Here is a 13633-nt window from a genome sequence, read left to right as displayed (position 1 = left end):
GAAATAACTCATTCATGTTATCCTTTTACCGGCTTTCAAAGCTAAACAAAAGCACAAGAATCAAAACAAGTTTCAACTTGCAATTCACTCAAACGTGCGTAACCCGATAGCTATGCCGATTGGTTTCATTTAAGCACGATACAATAATTGCATTTCATCAGCATATACTTTAAAGCGTAATATGGTGCTCATTTGAGCTAACAAAACATATCTCAACAATATAATTACACAGAATATGAGAACTCATGTTTTTTACTATAGCGAATCGAGAATTAATGCTTCCCAGCAATTCCCTCTTCCTCACACTCCTTTGGGATTTGGCCGATCTCGACAATTGGATTGATTTTGGTTTTGTGCTTTCGTTTCATTTCCCGTCCGCTTTTGAACAGTATTGATTCGTCGTACTTTAGTTCGTTCAGTGTTTCAAACAGTTCCAGTTTTTTCAGGTGAGTTACGATGTGATGCGAACCATCAGCAGAAGGACTTTCCTCTAGTGGCTGACCGAAGTCAACAGTGTCATCCCCACTGCACTGGCTGTCGACACCGTTTGAGCAACCTGAGCTGCTGGCTATTTCTGCGAATGATTCCTGCTCGATGCACTCGTCCGCTAGCACAATTTGATGGTCGCTATCGCTTGTGGCAAAAAGATCGAGATTTTTGTATAATATTGTGGTTTGACTACTGTCCGGTAGTGTGGATAGACGGATTAGAGAGCGACAACTTTCAAGAATTAGAATTTCATGTTTGCTGACTGAGATGTCGATTATTTTGCGTAGTCGAGTTAATGAGGCTACAACTTTCATTTGGTCCAAGTCCAATACAAAAAGCGCATCATTGGCTACCGACAACAAATATTTATCTTGGAATGGATATAGCGTTCCGAACGTGGTAGGAATTCGGATCGGATGCCTGCTGGGATTTAAAACGGGTATCTCATAGGAGGGTGTTCGGATTAACTCTTTAAAGATCAACGTGTGTGCGACATCTCCTACCATATCTGCTACCCACAGCCGAAATCCAGATCGAGCAGAAACTACTTGAGGTTTTTTATGGTATGTGTGAAATACGGCCCCGAAGTGACTTAGTATTTTCCGGTCCTTTTTACCGATTTGTGTCACTCGCCATTTGCCGGGATCTTCCTGAACGCAAATAACCGTTCGGTAAGTTGTTGAAACCAGTAGATATTCTTTTTGCAAACTTAGCTGAATAATTTCATACTTTTCGTTAACAATTTCCCAAGACTCACAGGACTTTGACTGGTAATTGATGTTCGTCAAGACTACTGTTCCAGAGTTATCGCCGGAAAATAGCTTCATTCCATTTTTAGACCATACGAGATTGGTTAACGATGTACGATGAATTCCACCGACTGTGTACCGCTCGGTAGGTTTACTTTTCAACAGAAGTTCAAGGCAAACATCCGGGGGTGCTTCTTTGGGGATTTGAAAGATATTAATTTTTCCTTGCCGACATCCTGTTGCGACCATAAAATCCACTGTTGAAATGATCCGTACGCAAGTCAACTCACCGGAACCCTGTTCACGGAAAAAAAATCTATTTGTATATATTGACGTGATGTACAGTGTAAACTAACAGATTTTCGTGCGCAATAAAATTACAAATTGATTACTTATTTAGCACTTACCTCAGCCTGTAATCTTTCGATGGCGCTGTTCTTTCGATTGTACCAAAACACTATTCCCACATTAGTCCCGAGAGCAATGAATTCGTCTACGAAGTCCACACAGGTGATGGATACGTCATGGAACAAGATACCTCGTTGTACTCTGGTTGGAAGTTTACCTACCAGACTGACAAGCGGACTCCACTCGCGCAGCTCCATAATCAGTCGGTACACTTATTATGCGCCTAATATGATTTAGATCAGACCCCAATCCGGCTCATTGCTAGCTCGCGATCGACAGACGACAACACTGATAACAAAGTTTTTTTTTACTAGAGTTCCTCTGACTAAACTGTATTGATGTTTTTTTGCTTAAGTTCAAATTATTGAGACGAAACTGTCAGGTTTTTACCAAAGACGATGCTTTAAATATTTATGAAGACACGCGGCGAGAAAAAAAGTATAAATTTGGCTGCATCCCAGTCAAAAAAGGCGAACGTACTAGAGCACTCTAGTTAGAGTGTGGCTAAAACGCGTTTGACGTATCCAAACGAGCAGAAATCTGACGTATTTCTTTTGTGAATACGTCAAATTTCATGTTCGTTTGGATACGTCATGGCCTCTTGGCCACACTCTAACTAGATCTAGAGTGCTCTAGAACGAACATGGTCATGCAGGTACCCGGTCACCGTGGTAAGCAAAAAGTTAGCAAAAATTGAGCAAAGCGAAATTGATGCTGGCAGAGTTTCTGCGAGCATTTTGCGCGAGAATTCTGGCAAAGAATTCGCTCAAATGCAACAACCGCACCAAGTTCGCTCTTGTTCAACTAACCCGACAGGACGCGAGCAGAAATCTGACAGGGCTGCCAAACCAAGACTGGTAGAAATCTAGCAGAGCGGTCTCTGCCAGAAAATTGCGATTTAAACACTTTGACGTTCGACTCAACTCGCCTGGGATAACTGCGCTTACGAACAAATGCAATTTGCGGATTTCAGCGTCAAAGAAAAAACACTTTTTTGCGAATTTTTTTAGAACTTTGCGTTAAACTTTCGTACATTTTACAGTCGTGATTCGCTCGCTGGACACTGGACAGCCCTTTAGTTGGACCTCCGCTAGTTGGACTATTGTCTGAACGCCAAAATTTCATGTCAAATTTGCTTTGACAATCTATCTAACAATCACTACTAATGTCTTTTCTTTGGGGAGTTTCTGACATTTGTCAGTCGGTCCAAATAGCGAATCAAATTCGTTAGTTGGACAGAGGATGTGGCTTAACCAGCGAATCACGACTGTAGTGTATCATTTCAATAACATTTTGTATTTTTTTATATATTGCAAAAATATCGATAAACGACTCGGTGACGAAGCTTTTTGTAGAACGTCTCTGAAAAAAAACATGATTTGCGGTGTTACCTGCCATTCAAGAACTACCGTCATCGGGGGTTACTTTACGCCAAAAATAGAAGGTTTTGTACATTATACTCAAGAACTACGATCACGCAACGTTAAATTTGAAACTGCTTGATGATTTTACATATGGTAGAAGTCTGGGACGGGACATGCGAAGACGGTCTTCTTTTTCCTTACCGACATTGGTGTTATTTTGTAGGGAAAAATCAGCTTGCAAAATAATTTCAAGCAAATGTCGATGACAGTGCTGTGCCGATGCGACATAGATTTCTGCCGATGAGGTACAGATTTGTGCCGAAAATAATAGAGCTCATACATGACATGAATTATGTTATCGTTTCTCTGTGCTACACTCAAAAAATGTAAACGTTATGCCTATTCAGCTTTTGTTGGTGGCTGCGTCCCCAAATGCGCACCCCACTTTGACAAGTCGTCCGTCCAATGTTAATTCATCAGTCTTGTCAAATTTGACAAACCGTCCTTCAGATTCAATTTTTTGATCGTGGTAGGCGTTCACTTCTGCTCTCAACTAAAATTGAACGTCAAAAAAATATTGTTTTTCAGTTGAAAAACTAAACTGATTTCGGTACGGATCCGCACAGTCAACTATAGTCCCATTCAACAGCGGCACTCAACTCGAAATGTGGAAACAGAACATCTGCTATTCAAAACTATTCGCTACTCGCAATTGGCATACAAAAATCGGTCGACCAATACGGCAGTTAATCAGTCTTATAATGTAATTGGGCAATTATTATACTGAGGAAAACCAATCAGCGATACTCAATCTAATCGAAACTAATAAGTCAGGTGGATTGCAACCGATTTCTTCGGTAAACGCAGCTGCAGCTGACAATTGTCAATTCTTGGTGCTAAATTTTGCTACAAATTTGTATCCAAAATCAGGTGTGAACAAACATTGTTTAGGACTATGTTTATGTACCGTATCGTTAGAAGATGCTTTCCGGGTAGTTTAAAAGCAAGTTTCAGGTGCTATTATTAGTCATTACTTGTGTGATGAATTTAAGTAAGAGCAGAGGTTCAAATCGCATAATTCTTTCGACACTTTCAAACAGCTGAGAATATGCTTATAAATAAATTCGCGAAGAAATTAAAATCATCGAAAAAGGCGTTTGAAAATAAACTAACAAATTTTCTGGTTATGTTTAATATAATGGTGGAAATGTCTATTAGATATTCAGTGCGATTTACACATACGTACAATGAATCGACAACTACGAACTTGAGTTGCTATGTGTCGACGTTGAAACACTTGAAACCGTTTGAAAATAAACTAACAAATTTTAAATTTGACATTTAACGTTTAAGAAAATAAATAAACAGGATACATGATAGCCGTGAAACTCAAGGCTGATGAGACCGCTTGTCAAAATTGACACTGCTGACGAGTTGTCAAAGTTGACACTGTACAGGCGACTTGTCAAAATAGAGTGCGCATTTGAAAACGCAGCCACCAGCAAAAAGCTGAATTGATTTTACACATAGATTTTTGCAATTAGTAGAGGCAGATAGACACTATTTGCTGGCACGTAAACCTAATGTGTGTGTTTACAAGACATATTAATCCCACATTAACATTTCATAACTATAAAGCACATAAAACCCGATTCTATAACAATACGCACACATATCTTATGTGTGCGCATACATAGTTTATACCACAGAGAACAGACATCCATGATCGAACAAAAATATTTAAAAAACGTGTGTAAACATTTGAATTAATATACTAAAAACACTAGCGCCGCCACACCAACCTATCCCAACTATCCGTCAAATCGATTTCGGAACCGGTTCGAAATCCTGGATGGATTCTGCATGGAATCTAGCTCAAAGGAAACAACCGATTCCGACTCTATCGGTTGACGCATTTGAGCTGGAATTCATGCTGGAAGTCCGAATCGGTTCCGGACTAGTTTGACTGGGTAGAGGAATAATCGCTGGCAATTTTGTCGCACTCAGCCACAAAAAAACATGACGACAGTAGCGCACCTGGTTTAGATATCCAAACTACCTTCGAAACCCTTAGAGATTTTACACAAGTTGAATGCTGAAGATGGACGTCTGTTCTCTGTGTTTATACAGTTGACACATAGAAGGTATGTGTGCGCGTGATAACATTAGCAGGTCTTCTTCATATGGATTTTAAGTGGTTTGACGCAAATAGAATTAACGTTTGTTTTTTTTCAGTGTATGTAAAACAACATTAACCATAACTGTTGAGCAGAATAATAAAATTGCACTTGCCGTCGTTGCATTTTTCATATTCGTTTCTGTGCATGTACATGCATTTAAGCAACATGTAAAATATCGACAAACATATGATTACGGCCTAAAAGCCAACTGTCAAAATCCACTTTGAATGGAAATTCCGGACAAACCGTTACAAGCCAATCACAGATGTTGGTAGTAAACGAAAGAGAAAAGTGTTTCTCTTTCATAAACTGTTGTGAACTATGTTCGACTAGTAACGGTTTGTCTGGAATTTCCATTCAAAATGGATTTTGACAGTTGGCTTTTAGTCCGTAATCATATGTTTGTCGAGAAATATATTTTCTAAAAACACCTTGTATATAGCCAGAATATTACGATACTACCCAGACACTGTTTGTAACAAGAAAATTAAAATCATCAAGAAAGGCCCGGTTCGCAGTGACAGGCCATTGCTGGTTCGCGTCGACAGTTAGGGTGCAGATAAGCTCAGAAACGGAATTCCGTTTTCTTGCATCTCTTTTCCGGCTGCCCTATTTTTCTATTTTGATCTCTCTCTAAAACGGAATGAAATTTATTCCGTTTCGTGATCAGGGTTGTGTTAAATTCGAAGAAAATCTTCCGTTCCACAAATATTTGACATTTTGTTCCACAGCTTCCACATAGAGCTGTCAACATTGTTTTGACTGTTGTTACTTTGAATATAAATATTTGATATTATATTATTGCAATTAGATAAACTTACAAAAGATTACAAACAAAAAGTTAATGTTGTTGATCCAAATCTTAGCAAAAAATTGTTTATTCAGTTGGTATGGGGACAGACATGCAATTTGAAGACAACATATATGCGCTAGTATATGCGTAATTAAAATGACGACGAAAATAAGTTGTTTTGAAAACGAGTGCGGAGTATTCCAGTTGTGACCTACTTCTTGTGGTGGTCAAGTTTCATTGAATGATAGACTGCTTTTAAGAGTATCAAAATTTATTCATTGGCTACCATTGTGAATAACTGTACCTGTAACGGACAAGTTCATCTGAAACCTTTTAATTAGATATTAAAACTCTAATCATTGGCTAAGTTTGTCGCAGTTTTCCCAATTGTAGATAGTAAAATTAAAGTCTTTCCTAGCAAACAATCGTACATTCTGTTGGTTAATTTGATCTGCATAGTATCAGTGAGTAGTTGAGGGATATAACAATATAAACATTCGCGATATTCTAATCTGCATCTGTGTTTCTCATGCTGAAATATCGATATATCGTTTTGCATCACCTGCTAGTAAATATATCGTTTTGCCTCATCTGCTTTAGTAAAATCATTATTTTGCCTCACCTACTAAAGAAGAAAATTGATGTTGTTTATTTCTGTTTAGGGTTTGTGACCAACGTGCAATAATTGCTCAGGCCCGGAATTTGTGTTTGAGTGACTGCAAATGTTTTAATACCCGCACACCGGAAACCCACTGCTACGGTTACGTGCCGGGTGTAAGGAAAGACGAGCATCATCGCCAACGTAAATTTTTGCTTCTGGGTAAGTAAGGGTAAGCCTTCAGCTATTGATTATTTTAATTCCGTTGTGTATTATTTCAGCCACTGAACCTTCCCATCAACAACAAACTTTCAGATGATTCCGCCAACGAAACAGTGCCAACGAATATGCTTCGAAATGAGATAGTCATGTCACGCGATGACTACAAAGTTCGGAAAAAAATTTTCCCGAGCGGAGAACATGAACATGATGCAAAATGAGCCTATTGGCAGCGACGGCCATCGAATCGATTGGCAGAAGCAGATTTTCCCCGCACTTTGCACGATAGTCATCAATTCGAACAATTTCAAGGTACGGATCAATTCTGCAGCTGCCCTTTCGGTAATCAAATTTGAAGCTCTCTGTTGACCGCACTAGAGCAGTCGGATAATCTTATTGACTTCAATGAGTACAAACACAGAGATAATCTGCAAGAGCAGCTTTGTCACTTTCGCACTTTCTTCGACTGACAACGCGGGACGACCTGGTGGCAATGAGCAACGAATTACTTCCTTTGTTCGATACGGTGCGCCAGAATTGGGACCGGGTCATCAACCGGATATTGCCGGAAAAGGCGGTCAAACTGTTTGAAGCACACGTCAAACTGAAAGAATTATAACCGACGGTCAGAAATGCGGAACCACGTGGTGCCGTTGAGATGATTTTGAACTGTTTCGACAGTGATGGACATGTTTTGTAGAATTATTATTATATCACCATAATTTATTATATATGTTTATATAATGTTCTACCAATTAGCATTACACAATCAATATTTGTGTAAACTTTGTATATTTTACTAAAAAGAATTCCTTTGAATAACATCTAGGAAATCTCTTTAAAGAAATACCCGTAAAGTACAAACCGCCGGCGTCGGCCAGTGAACTAGCAGTGTCGGCAATGTTGGGCATTATCGTTTAAGCGTTACCCCTCGTGATGCTCAAGGTCGAATCGGACCGACACAGAAATTTGGCTATTTAGCTTCAGTTGACACTCATGACTATGATCGACCGGGCGGTGGTGATAGAGGTGGCCAATGGCACAGCAAATGAGCATCATAGTGGCCACGAGCACTGGATACAGGCCGTTCCTGTATCCGCCACCCGTGGACGCGCTCGATGGCTCTAAGCTGAGCATGTGTGTACGTATGCGAGTGTTAAATAATGTTACTTTTCCCAGAGATGGCTGGGCCGATTTAAACAATGTTATACTCAAATGAAATGTGCAATGTATCCATATACTGCTATTAAATTTTATTTGGATCTGGTTCTGGAGTTATGAATATGAAAGTGCGATCGCACATGAAATTCCCTAAACCTTTGTGCTTTTCGCATATAAAGAAATGCTATGCACTCACTCCAAAAATCAACTTTCCAACTGAGACTCGGGGGCCGAATGTCATATTCCATTCGATTCAGTTCGTCGAGATCGCACAATGTCTGTGTGTGCATGTGTGCATATCTATGTGTTAAATAATGGCACTCGATTTATGGCTGCACCGATTCGCACAAATAAACTTAGTAAATTAATTTTGAGGCAGCATGAATGGTCTCGTCAGGATTCTAATTAGAAATTATTTTTCGTTGCAGTTGAGAGTCGCAACCACATGGTCTCCGGCTTACCTAATCGATGCGAGCAGCTGTGATGATGGACTAGCCGTGATTTTGCTCAATCGGCCTATTCTACTGCACAAGGAATACTTTCGCTCAGTTTGGAATAATGGTTTGTGGATCAATTTAAACATCGTTTCTGCTGCAATTATTTGAGCTTGTCAAATTCCAGCAAAAATCCGCATTACCGTCGACGGGGGTACGAATCGATGGGTGGACTTTATTAAGGAAAATATTGGCACAGAAGCACAATTAAAGCCACCCGATCTGGCAACGGGGGATTTCGATTCTTGCACCGATGAATCCATGTCGTACGTAATGCGGTTGAATTGCAAGGTAAGAACATTACAAATTAAAAAAAACGTTTCATTCGTTACTGATGTCTATTTAACAGATAATCAAAACACCCGACCAGAATGCTACAGATTTTACAAAATCTCTCAAAGCGCTCCAGAGCGCCGGTTACGATAGCGAAATAAGTCGGATTCTGGTGTTGTGTGAAAGTTCTGGCCGGTTGGACCAAATCATGGCCAACATTAATACTTTGTTTCTGGCCCGTGACATTCTACCGAATGCATTTGTATTCTTGCGACCCAGTAACTCTCTCAGTTGGCTGCTACCGGCGGGAACCCACTTAATACAAATTCCCCCTCGGTTGGTACACGAACGTATCTGGTGTTCGCTTTTTCCTATTGGACAACGGGCCGTATGTAGAACTAGTGGATTGCACTGGAACCTCGACAACCGGGTGATGGAGTTTGGCAGTTTGGTAATTACTTCGAACACTTACTCTAGCCAGGAAGTTCAAATTCAATCAGGGAGCGCCGTACTTTGGTCAATGGAAACGACCCCGAAGGATATGTGATAAGAGTATTGCCTGAGCAACTGAAAATACGTGTTCATGTCAACGGGCTTTTAGGTGCCTAATACAATCACCTCATTTCTGTATGTTGCTTTATTAGATGTACGAATATATTGATATAGAATGACAATGTTTTATTTTCTTAAAATAAAAGTATCAAATTCTAGTTTTTTAGAAATGGTGTTCAGAGAAATCGATTAGAAAATAGGATAGCTGGACCATTTCGGAAGTTCCGAATGCTTGCAAGTATAAATGCAGATACTGCTGTAGGTGTGCATCTCTCCAAGAACCTGGGGTATAGACAAACCTCACGAATGTGGTACCTGTTGAGCAGCCAGCACATGAATCGTTCCAATCCCAACCCGTATCCCCCGTGCGGTTGTGAGCCATACACTCGTTACCGACGTTTTTAAAGCCATCGCGAACCCAGAGCTTCTTAATTTTCTTGAGCTGAGATTTGGCTGCCAGTTGGTAGAGTGATTCCGATTTTGCATTCTTGGCGTCCACGTAAATTGCTGAGAAAGGTTCCTTACCGGCGTGCTTCGTGGCTTGCAGGATTGTTTTGAAGGGTTTTTCCGCTGTTCCATCACCGGACATCGCCACGCTTTTCCGAGGTGTGGAGTTCGTCTGGAGGTGGTGAGAAAAATTGGATCAATATTCAATTATTATGATCTATCACCGTTGGTTGAATTTCAGCGGCCGTTCACTTTCCGGCAAGTGTAATGGCTAAGAGCACTTACTGGCAACGTTGGGTGGTCTTTTGTTGAGTGCCGAACAGGCGATTGATTTCCGTTTCATCCTTGTTACTACGAGTAGGTTGTGCTTCTTTTGCCATCTCAGTATAGATATCAGTTTCGGCTGCCAACCTCGGATGGTAATCTAACGAGAAGAGATTATATTGTGCGAGAAGAGATTATTAAAAGAAAATTTTAAAGAAAGAAACCACCCAACTGGCTATTAAGAATTGAAACTTTTCATAGTTAGCGTCATACTGTTGAATTTCGCTGTCCAAGCATTCCTGACGATCTTCCGGGTGTTGCATGTGCATCTCCGCCCCCCGTAACGAACGGTTGTGACTGCTTCGATCTGTATAGCTTTATCCAGGTCAGCTGGAAGCGTCTAACCGCAATAAAAGAGCAAAATTAATAAAAGAGCTCCTGATTGAAACAGTCAACCATATAGTGTAGATGATTTGTTTTTCCTCGAACTATTAGAGCTTCCGATCAATGTATTGAAAAAGGTAGAAACTTGATTTAAACAAATAGCAGGCACTGCTCGTACTAATGTATTCGACTAGGTAGAATAAATAGAGAGACTACGGCAATTTAAAGACCTGTTTCCCTTTCAGTAGATAGAATATTTATACGGTTTTACTCGACCGAAAATAATCATAATTCATACACCATAGACAAAAATATTGCGAATGAATAAATTGAGTTCCTGAAGCAAATTGCTTTATATATCGAAAGAAAATATCCAGTAGATATAAAAATTTACCCTTCTGTTTGGGAATAATTCAGCAGTACAATCTTATAGTTTACAATCTTGCCTAAAATAAAAGCACTCAGGGAGCCGAAAGCGATATACGAAGAATAAGTAGAATCATAATAACCTTGTATGGAGAAAAGAACTTAGTTTGGCTTTCTTTCATTTACAATCTTGATTAAAAACAGTATACGGAGTGACGTTTTTGTTTATTCTTATATATTATTATGCTTATTCTTTATATATAGTCATGAATTGTTATGCGCCCGCTCCAAATAGCATGCTAGCATGTTTAGATCTCGTACCGAGGGTATCCATTTTCGCCGCTACAAAGCGGCATGGTCACCGATACAGATAGCAGACGTTTATCAAAGCTGCGTACGCTGGTACACGTTTCGCTCGCAGTAATCTCGTAATTTGCACTACCATATAGTAGGGCCCTCGACTGAAAGAATGCAGAAAAGGAAAGCTATCGTTACCTGAATCCAAGGAGGATGCGTGGCATTTAACGAATAAAACATGCGACCGAAATTTAATAATATATTTTCAGTACAATAAAACACTATCAGTAGTAATCTTAGTCAGTCCTTTCACTACATAATCTTCCTGTTCGTGCTATAAAACATCTAGATCAATCTCTTGTAGTTTCACCACGTATTACACATAATAGTCAAATATTTAAAAAAAAGCTTTTAACGTGGTTTTCACAGTGAAAAACGATATATTAACCATTTGATATTTTTTGCTGACATGGTATTCAGTAATATTTGCCATCACCAGCTTACTCGGTCAAACAACAAAATATACTCCACAAGCGCTTCCGGAACTCGTTCATGCTTCGATTGTGATAAACATTTTTCAATGCATGTTTTAACTGGAGAAAATAGACTTGAAATGAACAAATTTTATTTACTGCATTTAATAATGTAAACAAACTGAATTTTTCATCTCTTTCCGTCTGCTAATGGAATGTATGATGACACACGAAAGAAAAATTGATAGGAGAAAAAGAGATGCTCGATTTGTTTTGCTCTGATTTAGACATATGCACAGGGTTGAACATAAGTTCCACAGCGATCCACAACGTCAAAACGGAATGGAATCGGAACGGAATTTCAGCTTATCTGAGCCCTTACTTTATTTCACTTTGCACGTCCCGTCTTAGGTAGAAGTACCTCCAATATCATTTTTTGGAAAATCAAAATTGAACATGAGATATAAAGATCTGAAAATTGGCTTAAAAAAATTGAAAATTGCCGCAGGGGAGCTGCAAACAAATGTCGTGCTCGTAAAAATAAAAGTCCTACAACGAAAAACAGCGTAAAAATAAGTCCTACAATGAAAAACAATAAGCCGAGAAAAAACGCTCACCATGACACACTTTTTGCCTTATGAATCAGACAACCTTGCTTTAGTATTTTTCTAAAAGTAGTTGTAATTGTGTTCCGGAGTGCAAAGGCTTTTCAAACAGAAACGCGAATGGTATTGTTATATTTAATGGTCAGGTCAGTTCATTCATCTTTTATGAGATTTCCAATATACTGAGGAACTCCCTGTTTAGTAAGATTTTAACCATAAAGTCATTCGCCTACACTGCATAACTACTCCCCGCTGCTCTTTCTGTCATTCCACAACAAATTGCTTCAATACACATAGTTTAAATACTTCTAGAAACGATAGCGCTTTTATATGCTTGCTCCATTGGAACTATACTACTCAACTTTGAAAAAGCTCGATTACAGTTATTTTTCAAAACAGTCAAACTAGTACCAAATACAAATTTACATATTTGTATTTGCTAGTACGCTAATAAAAATCTGCTTTGAATTAGAATAAAATCCCAAAATAAGAGTAAATTTTAGAACAGATTGTGTAATATAGGTTTAAGTAAAGCTTGGCATAAAGTAGTCCCAATTTTAGATAAAATGAACATATGGTCACCAATTACCAAACAATCAAAAATACGAACAAAACGCACAAACACAAATAATTGCATTACAATATCAGGTTAATTTCACGTAATTTATATTCTCTTATCTAATAATTGGATTAGTATATCACACTTTCCCAAGAGAATTTGAGTTACAATGTTTTTTACAATATTTTATGTTTCAGTTTCATCGCCTACTACGATTACAGTCGTGATTTAAATCTCTGAACGTCGAAATATCATGTCAAATTTGCTTTGACAATCTATTCATCAATCTTTTACATTAATAACGTCTTCTTTGAAGAGTTTTTGACATTTGTCAGTTGGTCCAACCAGGGATGCCAAGTGTTTTTCCAAGAAGTCTGTAATAATTTTCGAAAAAGTCTGGAATTGTCTGGATAGCCTAATTTTTTTTGAAAAAGCTTGAGGATTGAATTTGGGGCTGTGAGCTTTCAGCTTCTTGGATTGCTGAAATTTCCAGCAGATGCAAACTCAACAAAATTTATTCGCTTTAGTGAACAAAAACTTTGCCATTTTGTGTTTCCAGCTAATCTAAAAAGTTTTTTTGAAAATCGTAGCTAGAAAAGGTGGTTTAAAAATCAACGATGCATTCTTGTATCTCATTTTGTTATTTTTCAAATTGTCTGAATAAATCTGTACAAATTTTCTGAAATCTGGATCAGAAAAAACATAAATCTGTATGTCTGGATGACGCTTAAAAATCTGGAAGAATCCAGATAAATCTGGAAGGTTGGCACCCCTGTTCTACGGGTACGTTAACATTCTGACTATGAGAGGAAGTAGGAAAGAAAAAAAAATAGCATAGGAAAGAATGTACTTATAAGTGTGTAGTTGCCTGTGTATGTAAATTAGGCGTGGGTGAATAAGACGGATAATCCTGTTTAGCCTCAATAAGACAGATGATCCTGTTACGCCTGTTCTCTTT

At 38.8% G+C, this 13633-nt stretch overlaps 3 protein-coding genes and 1 long non-coding RNA gene across 11 annotated transcripts; 1 reads left to right on the top strand and 3 right to left on the bottom strand.

Moving 5' to 3' along the window:
- Nucleotides 1–17: 17 nt before the first annotated feature.
- On the bottom strand, nucleotides 18–2011 carry LOC131690362 (WD repeat-containing protein CG11141-like). The gene is made up of 2 exons (XM_058976074.1): nucleotides 1646–2011; nucleotides 18–1535 (listed from the first exon to the last, which is right to left on the bottom strand). The coding sequence occupies exons 1-2, from the start codon at nucleotides 1841–1843 to the stop codon at nucleotides 273–275; spliced, it is 1461 nt and encodes a 486-aa protein (XP_058832057.1). The 5' UTR covers nucleotides 1844–2011; the 3' UTR covers nucleotides 18–272.
- A 3946-nt stretch (nucleotides 2012–5957) lies between these two features.
- Nucleotides 5958–9394, top strand: LOC131692126 (thiamin pyrophosphokinase 1-like). Of its 8 annotated transcripts, none has more exons than XM_058978999.1 (6): nucleotides 5958–6078; nucleotides 6646–6803; nucleotides 6863–7112; nucleotides 8390–8522; nucleotides 8583–8746; nucleotides 8805–9394. In XM_058978999.1, exons 3-6 carry the CDS (start codon nucleotides 6960–6962, stop codon nucleotides 9273–9275), a joined length of 921 nt encoding a protein of 306 aa, XP_058834982.1. In that variant the 5' UTR covers nucleotides 5958–6078; nucleotides 6646–6803; nucleotides 6863–6959; the 3' UTR covers nucleotides 9276–9394. The 8 variants fall into 8 exon arrangements, with proteins under 8 accessions (XP_058834982.1, XP_058834981.1, XP_058834980.1 ...); XM_058978998.1 differs by having other exon boundaries at nucleotides 5976–6171; XM_058978997.1 differs by having other exon boundaries at nucleotides 5976–6206.
- On the bottom strand, nucleotides 9363–10624 carry LOC131692128 (uncharacterized). Its single transcript, XM_058979001.1, has 3 exons — nucleotides 10224–10624; nucleotides 10013–10151; nucleotides 9363–9899 (listed from the first exon to the last, which is right to left on the bottom strand). The coding sequence occupies exons 1-3, from the start codon at nucleotides 10318–10320 to the stop codon at nucleotides 9581–9583; spliced, it is 555 nt and encodes a 184-aa protein (XP_058834984.1). The 5' UTR covers nucleotides 10321–10624; the 3' UTR covers nucleotides 9363–9580.
- A 330-nt stretch (nucleotides 10625–10954) lies between these two features.
- LOC131690796 (uncharacterized) lies at nucleotides 10955–12486 on the bottom strand. Its single transcript, XR_009305633.1, has 2 exons — nucleotides 11543–12486; nucleotides 10955–11202 (listed from the first exon to the last, which is right to left on the bottom strand). It is a non-coding gene; the product is annotated as an uncharacterized LOC131690796 (long non-coding RNA).
- Nucleotides 12487–13633: the final 1147 nt, after the last annotated feature.

Source organism: Topomyia yanbarensis, chromosome 3, assembly GCF_030247195.1.
Source record: "Topomyia yanbarensis strain Yona2022 chromosome 3, ASM3024719v1, whole genome shotgun sequence".
NCBI classification, from domain to species: Eukaryota; Metazoa; Arthropoda; class Insecta; order Diptera; family Culicidae; genus Topomyia; species Topomyia yanbarensis.
This window is presented reverse-complemented; position numbering and strand designations above follow the sequence as displayed.

Coding starts and splice junctions, on each gene's coding strand:
- LOC131690362 (XM_058976074.1), bottom strand. CDS start 1,843: ATGGAGCTGCGCGAGTGGAGTCCGCTTGTCAGTCTGGTAGGTAAACTT. Junction 1,536..1,645: donor TCGAAAGATTACAGGCTGAG/GTAAGTGCTAAA, acceptor TTCCGTGAACAG/GGTTCCGGTGAGTTGACTTG.
- LOC131692126 (XM_058978999.1), top strand. CDS start 6,960: ATGACTACAAAGTTCGGAAAAAAATTTTCCCGAGCGGAGAACATGAAC. Junction 8,523..8,582: donor TCGCTCAGTTTGGAATAATG/GTTTGTGGATCA, acceptor GTCAAATTCCAG/CAAAAATCCGCATTACCGTC. Junction 8,747..8,804: donor TAATGCGGTTGAATTGCAAG/GTAAGAACATTA, acceptor TCTATTTAACAG/ATAATCAAAACACCCGACCA.
- LOC131692128 (XM_058979001.1), bottom strand. CDS start 10,320: ATGCACATGCAACACCCGGAAGATCGTCAGGAATGCTTGGACAGCGAA. Junction 10,152..10,223: donor GTTTCAATTCTTAATAGCCA/GTTGGGTGGTTT, acceptor TCTTCTCGTTAG/ATTACCATCCGAGGTTGGCA. Junction 9,900..10,012: donor AAGACCACCCAACGTTGCCA/GTAAGTGCTCTT, acceptor CACCACCTCCAG/ACGAACTCCACACCTCGGAA.